This window comes from Callionymus lyra, chromosome 7 (assembly GCF_982586985.1).
Source record: "Callionymus lyra chromosome 7, fCalLyr1.hap1.1, whole genome shotgun sequence".
Lineage (NCBI taxonomy): Eukaryota > Metazoa > Chordata > Actinopteri > Syngnathiformes > Callionymidae > Callionymus > Callionymus lyra.
Genome location: NC_141824.1, coordinates 15,370,195 through 15,385,807, shown reverse-complemented (window position 1 = coordinate 15,385,807; position 15,613 = coordinate 15,370,195). Strand labels below are relative to the sequence as shown.

Genomic DNA, 15,613 nt, shown 5'->3' with positions numbered 1-15,613 from the left:
AAATGTTTAATATGATGGGAGAATTTATAAGATAAATAAAATATAAGTAAAGGACATTTTTATTTAAATTATTAGTAGCGCCGCTTACAAAGATTACTTTAATCTTAGATTTCGATTTGTGTGTTTAAAATTAAACTGGAAACTTGAACGTAGATCAATGGGAATTCAATTGGAAAAAAGAAGGCAGATGTGTTGATAATATATTTTATTGTCTCTTGACTTTCAGAGATTCCTTACATTAGCAAACATGGTTTAGAAGCCTCTTAAATATGTAAGATTCCTAAATTCTCCAATAAATTTAAATAGTTCAGCCTCAACTTGGACTATGTTTAAAATGATTTAGACCCTTTAATCTGCAAAAATACGGATTATTTACTTTTCACTTCCCACCTACCCGTCTTATTCAAAATGTCTTGGTTTGATTAGAATTATATTATTAAAAATATTTTGAATATCTAAGACGTTTCTATTTGTTCAGGCTTTTCCTTGATTTTCTGGAACTCCTGTTGTGTTATCAGTTTTATCTTGATCTTTAAAATATATACTTTATTGAATATTGTTTTGATTGTTTAAGCGCTTTGTGACCCTGGTCTGGAAAAGAGCTATACAAATAAAAAATACTTACTTACTTACTTTTTCATCTTTTGTTCCTGTTCAAACCCCTAAAATAGAAAATATACACACATAAACACTCATCAATCATTTAAAATAAAATGGAGGAATAATCTCATTAGAATGCATGGAAAAGTTTTAGATTTCCTTCTCTTCTTCTCCACAGGTGAAAGTCTTCCCCTGGGACTGAGGTCTGGCCCCACACGAACAGTGGGTGGTGCGTTTACTCACAGCCATTAAAGGCTGGAATTGACATGAGAGAAGTCGAGTCGCATCTGTTGCTGCAGGAAACACAGAATTCTCGCCTGGAAAGAAAAAAAAACCTGTGAGGCATCACTTTAGGTTCAACTTTCAAGTCATGACTCCAGCTCAGACCGCGATGTTTCCGAGGATGTTCGTCGTTTGAAGGACTTGTCTGTGACCACATCTTCTGCTGGAAGGATGACTTCAGAAAGTTGTACTTTCTCTTTGTTTGTGTTATTTAACAGCATCGTCGTGATGTCATGTTTGGAGCTCAAACTTGGGATGTAAGTAACAAGTTCTTTACGAGTTAAATATGGAAATTATGTTTTGCATGTTGGCTTATTTTAAATATTAATGGACGTTAAACTTAATATTACTGAAGCAAGTTATTTAAAACATATCATTGGAAATAATAGTAAATAAGTTTTCATCTTAATTCAAAGTTCAGTTCTTAAGATCGCCACTAGAGGTCGTAAGATGAGACTCAACAAAGTACTTATTATAATAAAGTTTCATTTTATGCTGAGCCAGTAAAATTGTTTTTACGTTTATATTCACTCTTACAAATAGACCTGCCAGGCATGCGAACAATTTAGGAGAACAAATGCTGAAAGTGTTGTGGTACCTTGTTGTTTATTGACAGCTGTAGGCGACCCCTGCAACCCCCACTCTTTCTCACAGACACTCACTGCTTCTTCTCCTTCTTTGTCTTCTTCAGTAAATCAATTGAAGAGCATTTAAAATTAGGTTTTATCATTCAAATCCTTTTTGATTTCCGTTGACTTTACTCTGTGACAGGCCGAATGTTTGTGCTGCCAAGGAGATGTCTGTGTTGGGGAGCCGCCAGCCGTGTGTCCAGGCTTTTACACGCCTGGTGCAAGTGTGGAAGCAGAGCTGCTCGCTCCAACGATGGTGCAGCAGCTATGAGAGAAGGTGAAAAAAACTCTTGACTAGGTTATTTTATGTGTCCCGCCAGACAGTTTTGCTCAAAGAAAGTTCATGTTAAAGACAGGGGCAGGCAATATAATTTCTTTGGGGAACTGGGGAACTTTTTAGTCAAGTCTAAGAAGAAGAAGGATGGGTAAAAATTAAGAATGTAAAATTATGAGAAAACTTAAAAAAACAATTGAAGGACATTATAAAGTAAGCTTTGGTCTGAATTTCATTGTAAATGATTAAAAATAAAAATAAAAAAACATAAAAATTAAATTAAATTCATCGAAGGCACAGAAAAATGTGTCATTCCATTAAAAAATATATGATATACATTTAATTTAGAAAATATGATGTGAAAGCAGCTATAACCCCAAAATCTTTGACTGTTATATACCAACAAAAAACAATCTCCAAACAAAGAATTGAGCCAATAAAATTATAGGAAAAGTTTAAAGAAAAATTACTAAAAGGATTTAAAAAAAAAAAGGTTTAGCTTTAATGTGATTGTATAAACAGTATATTTTTGCTTTCATTGCCTCTTTAAAAAAAAAAATCCATTTTATTTAACCCTTGTGTTATGTCAGGGTCAAGGTGACCCGAAGTCCCAAATACAAATGTGTTTGAGGTATCCCTTGTGTTGTCTCTGGATCAACTTGAACAACCTCCACCACTGCACATGTATTTATGGAAGCCAGGGTCACCTTGACCCTGAGATAACACCATTGGAAACATTTCTAAATGGCTACTTTTATAGAATTATTTTGACCTCATGTGGGCCACAGAAAAGGAGTCAGAGGGTTCAAGAATTATAAAGAGTCTTCCGATATAAGTGAAAATATTGTAGTATATACATGTATTGGGACAGGATAGAAAACACCAAGATAATTAAAATAATTAAAGGCTCCAAAAATATGGCGTTTTATTTGTGCCTATTTTTTGTTCATCTCCCAGAGCGCGCTAGAATTTTCTTTTTTACAATCGCTCAACTTCTACACAGCGCTTCATTTGTGCCAATGAGCCAACCAATCACAGAGACACACGGAGAAAGCTTGTTGCTGATTGGCTGTTTGGTTTCATACGGCAACAACGTGCCGCTAAAAGTGTTGCATTCAAGTGTTTCTGAACATTAAACCGCTCACTTCAGCCAGCAAGAAAAAGTAGAAATGTCGAATGAACAATAGTTTGCACGTTTGCTACTGCAGGTTGTTCATGAAACCAAACAGCCAATCAGAATCAAGCTTTCTCCGTGAGTCTCTGTGATTGGTTGGCACAAATGAAAAGCTGTGTGGAGATGAAGTTTGGCAGTCGTACAGCCGTTGCAAAGCGTGCGCAAAGGGAGATTTATTGAACGTAAAAAGAGATTTTTGTTCTTTATTTTTTGCTGGAGTAGAAATTACATGCAAACTGTCACTTACGCGCAAAACATATTCTCAGGTGCTCAAAATTTCTAACTGCATGCTCAACAAATAGGCACAAATAAAACGCCATACAAAAACGATAATAATAAGTACCAGTTACAGATAGTTTGGTAAATATATATGTTATTATATTGGATATAATTTGGTTGTGATTCTTCAATTGGTTTCCCAGGACGGCCTACTACACCACCTACAGGATGGTCTACAACATGGATCTCCACTCGGTGTACAAATGCTGTCCTGGATGGACACGAAGCGGGGATGAGCCGGGATGCCGGACCAGTAAGTGGTTGAAACGTATAAAAAAATATATATATCACAAGACAAACTATGTGTTTCTAGGGGTTTGTGGCTCCAGCACGTGTTTCAACGGAGGTCGATGTGCAGACAGTGGGGACCTTATATGCCGGTGCCCGGCGGGCTTCAAGGGGCCACGCTGCCAGTACGGTGAGCAACACTTCCTGCCAGTAACTCCACTCTGTCGTGCGCTTATTTACTCGCACCGGTCGCAGGCGTTCGCTTTTTATTGCGGGAGTTTATTAACAAGTTATTAAGAAGACAACTTGTTGCTTGACTTCAGCGTCTGCTGTTTTGACTTTAGTCACAAATGAGCTGTTTTTTTTAGTGCAGATGTGAACTTGAGTGTTTTATATGTGTGTAGCTGCTCTGTGGGAGTCTACAGGTTGTTAAATGTAGTAAAAAAAAAAAAGAAGTCTTGGTGAAATAGCTTCCTTTGAAGATCGTCGAAGTAATGTAGATGTTGTTTTGATTTTCCTACACGTAAACATCAGACATCAGCTCATAAATATGTTTTGGGAAATGCAATTAACACAAAAATGAAAACGAAAAAATACCTAACTTTGTCGTAAATACAAGTATTTTCCAGAACAAAAGGATTTAACAATGTTGTTTTTCTTCCGTCGTAGTAAAAAACAAGGGTGATAAAGTTACTGTCTCTTTCACTTCTGTGTCAACACACACACAAAAAGAATGTCTGCAGGGATTTGAAAGACTCTTGCAATCGGAGAATGGGAAGCTGGATGTTTGCTTCCTTACCCCACGGCGTGCTTGCAAACAAGTTTGATTCTTTTCCCAGGACAATGCGTCCTCCTTTCCAAGGCTTCGCTGGCAAAACATTTGACAAGAATGTGTGGTTTGTTGGAGGTAGCTGTCCTGTGTGTGTGTGTGTGTGTGTGTGTGTGTGTGTGTGTGTGTGTGTGTGTCCGCCGACTTGTTTGGTTTTCACACATCGGAGTTAAGGATTATGGCCGAAGGACGCTCGGATCAAGTCGGGTTTTCCTTCTTCTCACATCCTGAGAGCTCACATTTGAAACCGCTTATCTCTGGAGACAGATTTATATTTCTCATCTGTCACAGTCATCACAGGAAGAGAGTCGGCCAAGAACTTATGTTCAGCCAGTTTCCACTACTACCTTTTTTTTTTGTCTTTCAATACCAGAATATTGATTGTTTTTCCCACTTCCTACTGTTTTATCAGTACAGTACAAAATAAAAGAATGAAATAATACAAATTAACTAGAAAGATATTCATAAAATACAATAAATTATAGTAAAATAAGAGACATTGCCAGACAATGGCATAAATCATATATAATTAACAAAATAAAATACATTATGTTTAATTAAATAATATTCATGACCCATCCTTATGTTGAATGTTGAGCCGTTAAATGCATATACAGGGTTAAATAGGAGTCCAAGGTATAATGTGTTAATATAAAATTGAAAAAAAGCATAATAAGCAAAATAAATAAAGATTAATTTATTGTGTCTGTCATTAATTCATAAATTTTTTAATCCCACCTATAATAGCTGAAAAAACTTCTCAAATATTTTTCATTTTGTTTATTTCATTCAATTATAGTTTTAGAGTAAATCATGACTATTAAAGTTATAGATAAAAGTGTCTGTTCTTAAAGTAATGTATTATTGTAAACAGCTTTGAACAGAGGCAGTTCTAGTCATTGGCATTCTAATATTGCTGCAATCTCTCGTTTGACCAGCAGGGCTGAATATCGCTGTTTTTTTTTTGTCTCCATCGTTCAGAAAATAAACATCATCATCAGCTTATTATAAAGTGCTGTTAGTGAAAACATGATAATTATTTTTCCATTACTAGACCAGTATCCACCTGAGGCTGTGACTGACCCAGAAAACAATGAATGCACAATAAGGCATCTTGTAAACAAAAAACGTAAATATAAGGATAAAAAAAAAATCAATGTATGATTCATACATTACAATCATCAAATGTCATCATTCAACATTTGTGACCTATTAATGACAGTTCAGTTCTACATCAGGAAACATAGCCCTTTGGTTATTCCTGGGTCAAGGTGACCCAAAGACCCCAAAACAAATGTGTTTTTGGTATCCCTTGTGTCCCCCAGACACAACACAAGGGCAAAAAAGAATATTGTAAACGGAAACAGTAAAAATATGGATTAAAAACAAGATGAATGTATTTTAAAAAGCAAATTTTAATCGCATAATGATAACGATTATCTAAGAACTGGATCTTTAAGTTTTTTACGTATCATTTACCAATACATTTGTGCCGTATTCCTGACAGTTAGAGAAGAAACTCAACCCTTGTGAAATCTCTGGGTCAAGGTGACCCAGTGGCCCCAAAAATTAGAATAAAAAAAAATCTGGTCCATAGATATTGTGATGGTAAGTTTTAATTATGCGAATTAATTGCGATTAATGAATTAAAGTCAAAATAAGTGCATTTTAAATACTTGAATCTTGTTTTTTAATCTAAATATTTTTTACTGTTTCTTTTTATGCTGGCAATTTGGAAAAAATACCCTTTTATTCGTAACACACTTATTTTTAAAATTCAGCAACAAACATTGACAAACAAGCACAAACCAGTGTTTAATGACGATGTTCTTAACTCATAGTTTTACAATTAGTGCTTAATCTCTACTCTGGTGATTTTTGTTTCACGGGCTGACGGACAATGAGTTATGCAGACACACTTGCTGTCTTAACTCTTCCGTCTTAAACACATTCCATGAACCTTCAACAGATTTATGGCTAAACTTAAAAAAATATATATCTTTCCTGCTGAAGCTTAAACATCTGCCGCTGCTGCTGGACAGTGTTGTCTAAGGTTTGCATGTTTTAAGATGGATGGATGATGGATATCGTCATTGACTTCTCAAGATATCATTACAAAGATGAATCAACGCTGGTTTGTCGTCAGTGATCCGTCCAATATATTTCTGAGGAATTATACACACCATAGAATTTAACTTTAATCAAAAGTGCAACAACATCCCTCTTTAAAAAAATAGGTTTGTTGGATGTCCTGATGTTCTTGTACAGGATCTCTGATGGATTCAGCCTGAAATCTTCTCGTATATGATATTGATTTATCCTCCGGATTAAGTTTTCTATATTTATATGGTTGAGTTAAATTGTGAGCGGCTGCTTCCCATCTTTGATACGACACATCCTCAGAGAACGAGGTCACGGCGTCGACACTATGGTGGGATTAACGATCTGGACCTGCTCCAAACAACACTTGCATCTTCTCTTACGTGAAGACAGAAACCACGCAGTCTTGAATCAGGTTTTCTAACTTAGACATATTAACATTAAAGGCAACACATCATGGCTGTCTAGACTCTTTTTAAATTCCCATTATTCATCAATTATTATTGCCGTTTCTTGCAGTCTTTCAATGAAATTCTTGACTTTTCTGGACCTTTTGATGGTTCACAGCTAAATTAATTGTTATATCCAAGTGTATATTTGACAGGTTTTAAGATGGTAGAAGATTCCTTTTCTTGATGTAAGGTGTATTTTTTAGCGATCATAAAGGGTTAGATACGAGCGATAAGCATGTTGTATTAGTTAGCAATCGTCCACAGTAAAAAATTAGCATGGTCAGCATTAATAGTAGCAAGAGTGCAACAGGATCTAAACTGTACAAGTCAAAGGAAAAATCATCTGTCAGATGAAAAATAGATAAATAAAAACAGGCAGGAAGATAAAGATGTTCTGTCAGAGTTCTGGATTTATGACCATGGTGGAATTCCTCCACATGTTCAGAATTATTTATTTGTTTTGCAGGATCTGCAGCCTTTCTGTTAATAACATTATGGACGGATGGATGGATTATATTTAGACTTTTTACTGTTAAAAATGGGCGGAAATCTTTGTGGCACCTTGTCTTATCTCAGAAAGGCCAGAAAACAAATGTAATGGTTTTATCCTTTGTGACGCTTCTGGGTCAAGGTTGAACGACGTCCCTGGTTTCCATGAATTCTATATGCAGTGGTGAAACAATTACATTTGTTTTCGGGCCTTTGGGTCACCTTGACCCTGAGATAACACAACGGTTACAGCTTGAACTGACTGACTGGCTTTAGTTCAGCTATAATGTATAGTAATTCGGTCATTTATTTTTGAGAAAATCTACGATCTTTGACAGGTAATTTGATTTTAATATTTATGATTCAAATGTTCCCAGAAAATTCGTTTTTCCAGTATATTCTGAATAATTAAAACGAATCAGATATTATTGAACATATCCTTGTACTTTAAAATGCCCCTCATTTGATTGATCACCTCAAATTGTGTTTCAATTGCGGTGTATGAAAGAAAGAGGCAAAGAGGTAATGATCGGTGATTTGAACTCAACCTTTTTTTCTATAAGTAAATTGATACTCATGTGTCATCGTTTCTTTTCTTACTTACTTACTTACTTTGTCAGTGTTGACTGTGGATCGTATTCATGTCTGAAACGAGACGTCCATTTAATTCACTCTGACTTCTCGACAACAATCAACGTTTTGTCTCTGGGTTTTTTTGTGTGACCTAACCCTTCTGAGCTTTCCTAAAACTTCTCATAGCCTATGGATGACCTTTGACACTAGCAGGGGCACCCGTCCTTAATGGCTCCACTATCAGCACTTTTTGTGTTAAAACGATAAATTGTTTTTGACATTTGAAACACTATTTATCAGGAAAAGATGAAATGGTTGTTATTTTTTTAATAAGGGTCGTAATCTTATCAGATGTCCATTAAATACTTTGGCTTTGTTTACGCGTCATTTACTTTAAATCAGTAGAATTGAACATTCATTTTTGATCAGTACAGACCAAGGTGTTTATGATAGAGCACTTGGAATGTCTCTATGTCTATGACACAGTGACAAATGTTAAGATGAGGATGGATATGGTCTATTTTAAATTCCATGTGTTGCCAGGGTGACCACATGTTTCGAAAAATCTGGTTGTAATTATAATAGTCAGCTGTTCAAAAAATAAACAAATACACCTTATATGTTTATTACTTTTTTCTGTTTTCTGTATGTTTTTTACTTGAACGTGAAATAATCGTTAGGGTTGGGAAACTTCACTTTCTACTAGTTCAAATTTCAGTTCACAAATTTTATAATGAACTAGTTCAGTTCATAGTTTTCATTTTTTTTTTGTCCACAAGCTATTATTTTGCAAAATAATTGCCACAGACCATATATAACAACACAGGAATTTCAAGTGGTTTTGGAATATATTATATTCTAAAATAAATAAATAAATACGATAAGATTAATAAAATTACAAGGGACATATTATAAAGAAGAATAAAAGAAGGAAGAACCAGGATTTACAATCGAAGCATTTCAGACGTCTTTTCAGTCCACAGTATAAGATGATGTGTTCGTGGTCCTGACGTGCAGATTTGGTTTTTGAAACCTTGTCTTAAAACTTGTTTAAAAGAATATTTGCTCAATCCTTGTTGTTTTGTCGAGTACGTCGGCTACATGTTGCTGAAGCTTGTCGGTGTTTGTGCTGGAAGAAGATGAACTGAGCGAGTATGATTTTCACAGGCGCTAGAATAAACGCTTTCACAGAAATGTTCATCAGGGATCAATATGATATGTTCAGTTGTCCTACCTCGGAAATTTGAACTATCGTTCAATGAACATGTTCAGGCACAACACAGGTAGTAGAGTTGTCCGCTGTCCTCTGTTGTGTTGGATTCTTCGGCTTATGCGTCTTCATACTCGTTCCACTGAAAACAAAAAAAAAAGTTTTAATTTAGATAGACTCTATCTAATATTTAACCTCCGGTTTTTAATTGAACACATCTTAGTAAATCAGACACAACCTGTAGTCCAGCCCTTCGCATAATCGTCTGCAGTAAGTGCAGTGAAGGCTGAACCCAGTAGCTTTAGGTTAAAGATACATGTGGTATTTAGTCTTAAACACCGTTAACATAGCCAGCATTATTCATTTTGAAATACAGAATTGTTCTATCAGATGTTGCCAGTCACTTTAGTGTATCCCCCCTTTTTACACTTTTTTATTGTCGCTTCCCACCAGTTTAAAACATCCATTATCGCTGACATTCTTTTATTAGTTCAGCATGAGTGCTTTTCATTCCTTTGCCCGTTTGTGAATCTAGACACGTGGGATTAAAGCTACAATAAATGTGGAAAACTGGATGAAACGCGATCAAGGTGTCTCGGGCTCTGCGATTTCAATCACCGCGACCAGATACGTCGACCACGAGGTGAGCCGACGAGGGAATCCACTGTTTCCAAACGGTTCGTCAGAAAAGGAAGAGCGGACGATCCTTGAGGAGTTTGGAATTAGGAAGTCCTGTCCTGTTGGGGACAACTCATGCCTGTAAAAGTTAATGTGATAAACAGGAATTGGGAATCAGTTGGACTGAATGTTCTCCCCGATGACTGATGGAATAATCATCACAGCACTGAGGGGGGGGAAAAAACACTGTTTCTTACTCTGGAATGCATGTGAACGAATCCCTTTGAATGGAACACTTGCATCTGAAAGATATCAAGGGATGCATCATTACGGACGGCATCAAAATGTGTTTTCGGAAACCCACTAAACCGTAGCCCAAGTTAACTGACACCCAAAGACTCCAAAAAAACGTTTCCTTTCATGGGAAAACAAACGAAGCCGAGGAATTCCAAAGCGAGCGAGAGAAGATTGAATCTTCCCACCTGGTCTTTCTTGTAAAGTCACCTCCCAGTTGGAGTTAGCTGCAAAAGCTCCAAAGGAGGAAAACAGGTGACATTATTCTTCAGACTTCACCGACCTCCGTCGAAATCCCATCCTGCTGTAACTTTAAAGAAGTCACCGGATTGTCCCAGATTTACCCCGGGTACACCGGTTTCCTCCAACTTGCCAAAAAACACAGGGCGATGATGTAGTACTTTAACTTCTCTGTAGGTATGAGCTTCATAATGAGTGATTTGGTGTCTTTGTTTGCCCTGTGATAAGCTGTTCAGGGTGTCCCCTGCCTCTCACCCTAAGTAGCTGGGATAGGCTCTAGCTTCTCGCTACCCTGATGAGGGAAAAGTGGTAAAGTGAATGAATAAATTGATCTCAAGAATAAGCTGATATTTCAATAACTCTAACTGAGTAGCATTGAGATGTCGTGCAAGTCGTAGGGTTTAGACTAAACCAAACTCCTGACTCACTCACATGTTTCAAATGCTGAAGTCTTCCTCTCCAAGATGCAGTAAGTCCCTCATCATGACCATGTTTCGAACTTATTATTTTATAAAGTTCTCCCCTGTCTGAAATCTTGGCGAACGAGAGGTTACAAGAGCAGACCTCATTAAGAAGTAATAATGGCTTCCCTCCTCCTCCAGCCAGCTGTAATTATGCCCTGCTTTGTTCATACAACGAGTCCCTTGGAGATGGAGACTTCAGAGATTGATTAAACAAGGTGAATTGAAATCATCTGTATTAGCCCTTGACATGTTAAGCTAGTTTGTGTGTGCAGTTGTGTGTGTATTTCTTGGGTAACACAGCGAATAACCTTTAAAAACCTACACGAGGAGACAACACTGCCGGACGTCGGAAACCAAGTGTGGGTGTTGCCTGTCGCGATAATGTTGGCGACCCATCCTTTGTTTCCGAGGTCTTGCAGCAATGGACGTCCTTATTAGAAGGTTGTGTAGTAAGAATGAAGCTACATTTTTACAGACACATTCAAATCAATGGCACTTGTAGTTCCTTAGTACAGGTAAGTTAAAAAAAGGCCTCACATTAAACATCTTTGCTCATCAAAATGAAGAAAAACTAGAACAAAGACAACTTAAAATACAACAGTGTTTGAAAATATTTGTGTCTTTGTTTATTCGTCTCCCCCCCTAAAAAACTAGCAAGGGGTAATGACATTACTGTGCAAGCATTGTGCCCCAGAACCCTGTTATTACGCACCCGTAATGACTGGATTCACTTCCTTGTCTATTAGAAAATGGACTGAAGGCTTTTGTCTGCCATCCTTTCATTCGGCTCAGTCTGTCATATGCTCTCAATCACTGTGAAGCATCTGCCAAGCATTTACTTTAATGCATTTTGACTTCCAAAATAGTCTTTATTTTCTTCCCAGATTCAAGCCCAAAGACCTGCAGGTATGTGAGGGAATGTCAATAAATACGAAGGCGCGATGTCTCATTAGTTTTAGCTTTGAAAAGAGGCCTCGATAAAAAACAATGTGTCAATAAAATATGATATCTTGAATGCGGTAACAATCTATGATACATTGATAATTGTTCTTCAAGCTCAGCCCTTTCATGCCTGATTTATTTTTTTGTTTTAGCAAATTAAAAATGCTCATACAGTCGTTGTGTGTATATAATTGTTTGCACCGCGGATCAGTTTAATGTCTGTACTATATTCATGGACCAGAAAAACACAGTCAAAATCAATCATAAAGTGTTTGTGTTTCACTATTTTTTACTACTTTACGGGTTTAATTTTTTGATTAAAAATACTTGACATTTCCAGAGTTACAGACTAATGTTAATTAAAAGAAAAATACCATTTAAAAAAAACCATTACAGACAATAAAAATCAATAGAACAGCAATTAGATAATTTTTTTTGCCTCCTACACTCCTTTAATGGGTTTATGCATTTCTCTTTCCCAACTGTGAGCTGTGAAAGAAGAAATACAGAATTGTAGTTAATATATATACAGTTATTTTGATGTCTACAAACATTGTTTAAAAGCTAATGAAGAAATCCTCGCAAAATTCGAACTCTAAAAAACAATCGCATCATCAACCCTAACACTAGAATATAATGAAATAGGATGGTCAACATGTTAAGCCTTTACCAGAGTATTGTAAATAAAAAGTAAAACAAAAAGTAACATCGCTAGCCATGACGAAGCTACGGTAAGTCAATGTCGTTAAGCTAAACTAATGATGCTAAGCTAAGACAAAGCAATTCCAAATTCATATATACTGTACATTTCTCAGCAAGAAGATACACGTTTAGAATACTAGAGTTTACCAACAAAACACAGAAATTGTTAACTGTAACGTGACTTTTTCTCCTCGTCAGACATAAATGAATGCGAGGAGGATGAAGGTGGTTGCCATGGTTACTGCTGTAACACCATCGGAAGCTTCTACTGCAAATGTCCCGAGGGAAGTCGACTGGGAACGGACGGGAGGTCGTGTCAAGGTAAGATTCAAAACTTGTTGTTTAGATCAGGTCCATGTGATTTTGTGCTTAATGCTCATTTAAACAGATTTTTCCACTTTATCTTGGAAGTAACCATTAGTTTAATTTAATCTTTTTATCTCAACGTATCTATCGCAGATTTAATAGGAACCTTTGTTTCTTTAATACGGTGTATGTTCTGCTCGACACAAAAGTCTGACCCTTCAAGAAGCTTTACTCCAAGTTGACCTACAAAGGTCACAAGTCTAGACTCGCGGTCTGTAAAGAGTCGAAGCAGCGACTCCATCAACACGTGGTTACAAATTACTTCTTTTGTGGGACGGCACGCTTCGGTCTGGCTGCTCCACGGTGACTCTCAATCGGGATTATTGTCCATTTGTTCCGCGAGAGCTGAAGGTGTGAACAAGTGCCCCCGACCTTTGACCTTGAGGACAGTTATTGTCACTTTGTGAAGCCTGATAAAGATTACCGGAGGAGACAAACTGAAACAGCTGTTGAGAACCATTTATATTCTTTAATAGTTTTGTGTTTTGGTTTGATTTAAAAGCATATAATGAAGAATTTAGACTTTTTTTTATACGTCTTTTTATGCGAGAGCCTTGGTTCCATTCTGTTCCCGTCATTTGGAGAACCACCTGTTGATTGTTCGACTGCGTAGGTGCTAACACAGCAGCACTGTCACATGACTCCATTCAGACCTCATCTGCCCTTTGACCTCTGACCCCACTGCACACATTACCTGCCTTTTTAAAATAACAAAAGAAATGCGTTTAAAACTGAAACAATCGGAACCTTAAAAAGCCTCATTGTGTTTTCATGTTCTCTAAATAAAGACACGTTTAAATGATTATTTAAAAACATTATGGGATTCAACCACATGATCAGAAAATGAATGAAATAAACTGTTAACATAAAGTGACCAAAATCAAAGCTAACTAACCATAATATGGTTATATATGGCAATGGTTATTGCCTACACTTCACGCAACTTCTCCTTTGTTCCATGTTAGCTGCAGCAGAGAACCAGACTGTGATTTACATAAATTACCTTTAAAATTAACTCAAAATGCAAAACATATATTTTACTATTATAATAATATTATATATATTTTTGTAATATTTAAAATATATATTAAGATATAAGATACACTTTTATATATTTTTTAATTCTTGTATTTATGTAGATAAACCTTAGTATATGTCCCCACAGATATATATATATATATACATATACACTTATTGTACATGCATGTGTTCCAGATGTCGATGAATGTCTTGAGGTCAACGGAGGCTGTCAGCAGACATGCATCAACACTCAAGGCTCCCATTACTGCGAGTGCAGCGAAGGCTTCCGAATGCACTCTGACGCAAGAACCTGCATCGGTAAGAAAAAGAAACAATTATAGATTAACCAAGTTGAACATTTTTAAAAAGATGATATTTTCATTTATTTTTTTAAAGACGGACAACAGCTTTACTCTAAGACATTTAATAGACACATGGCTTCTTTATGTACGACACAATTACTTAAGATGTACTTCAGAAAAACACCAAAGTTCACATTAGACAGTTTCTTAAGTAAGAATTACCTCCGCAAAGGAGGTTTTGTGGTGGTTGCAGTTATTTCTGGTAATCAGCAACACAATTTTAAATGTTTTGGAATTGTTTTCTATGAAAAGTTGCTACTAGTAAACTGTCTTAATTTTGTCATACACTTGTATGGCTGCAAACTGCTGCCGCTAACGTGCAGAAATAACAGACACATACAATCTAAACACTAAAATAAATAAACCCTTATGTCACTTTGGTGACACAATCTATTAGCGCATGTTAGCTATATTTTGTTTTGAATATAATGTCAATAAAATTAAGATAACAACTCTAGTGGACTAGTGGTTAAGACTCCTTAAATCACCTTCAACTTTATATAATTGTACTATTCACGATACTTTATGTATATTGAATATGTGTACAAATTAATATATGATATATTATACATTGTTTCATTGACGCAATAAGTGCTTTTTATGTATACTGTTATTTAAAAAAATGAGATTTATGCCATTTAAATGTCCCCAATGTGAGACGAATAAAGAATGGTCTTATCTTATATTAACAATCAAAGGAATTTTGTACGTGTAGTCATGCACACTGATCTCCTTGGCAGAGGTATGCGCTTTTTACGTGTTTTCCTAGTTTATACCTTCTTACTTTTCATAAAAGAAAATAGATTCTTTTTTAGGTTTGTTTCTGTTTTACTTCCCGTCCAACTGAAAGAAAGTGAAAACATAAATTCCTCTGGAGAAGTCATTAGCGTGTGAAGCAGGTTTTCAGTTTAGCAGATGTGTGTGTCTTTAAACAAGTGTGTCAGGACCCCAAGAAGGCCGCAAGCCGATATGATTAGTTTTTTAGCACATCATTAAATTAGAAATACGATTTGAGGTGAGGATTTGTAGACCGTTTCCAGGTCTAGGTGCCTCTTTTTACACATTCCATTCATTAATTGTTTTCACTGCAGTTTAAAATAGATTTAAAATTGAATTTAATAAGGATTATTAGGTAGGTTTTGAATAGAATTGTATGTATTTTTTGTTTTGCCATAAATTCTATCTCAGCTCTCATCCAAAATAACTTTTAAAATGGGATTAACTGGAGTTTGTCTGCAGCTGTGAACTCCTGCTCCGTGTTAAACGGGGGATGCGAACACAAGTGCGTGGACTTGGGCGACGACCAGTACAAATGCGAGTGTCGACAGAAATACCAGCTGAGGAGAGACGGCAGACACTGTGAACGTGAGTCCCACAGATGTTTCCAATGTTTCATGTTCTGCCCGAGCGTCATGAATCAGCAACAGGATTCGCTCAATTAAGAAGTTTGTTACAACAGGAAGCGGACGGATGTCAGAATGGAAAT

General features: G+C 36.3%; 1 protein-coding gene across 1 annotated transcript in view; it reads left to right on the top strand.

Moving 5' to 3' along the window:
• The first annotated feature begins 1,053 nt into the window (after positions 1-1,053).
• Positions 1,054-15,613, top strand: part of egfem1 (EGF-like and EMI domain containing 1) — a 50,526-nt gene continuing 35,966 nt past the window's right edge. The window contains exons 1-7 of the mRNA XM_087796339.1: positions 1,054-1,139; positions 1,654-1,788; positions 3,382-3,491; positions 3,552-3,656; positions 12,578-12,700; positions 13,961-14,083; positions 15,367-15,492. Coding sequence (XP_087652465.1) covers positions 1,054-1,139; positions 1,654-1,788; positions 3,382-3,491; positions 3,552-3,656; positions 12,578-12,700; positions 13,961-14,083; positions 15,367-15,492 — 808 coding nt within the window. The remainder of the gene's footprint in view (positions 1,140-1,653; positions 1,789-3,381; positions 3,492-3,551; positions 3,657-12,577; positions 12,701-13,960; positions 14,084-15,366; positions 15,493-15,613) is intronic.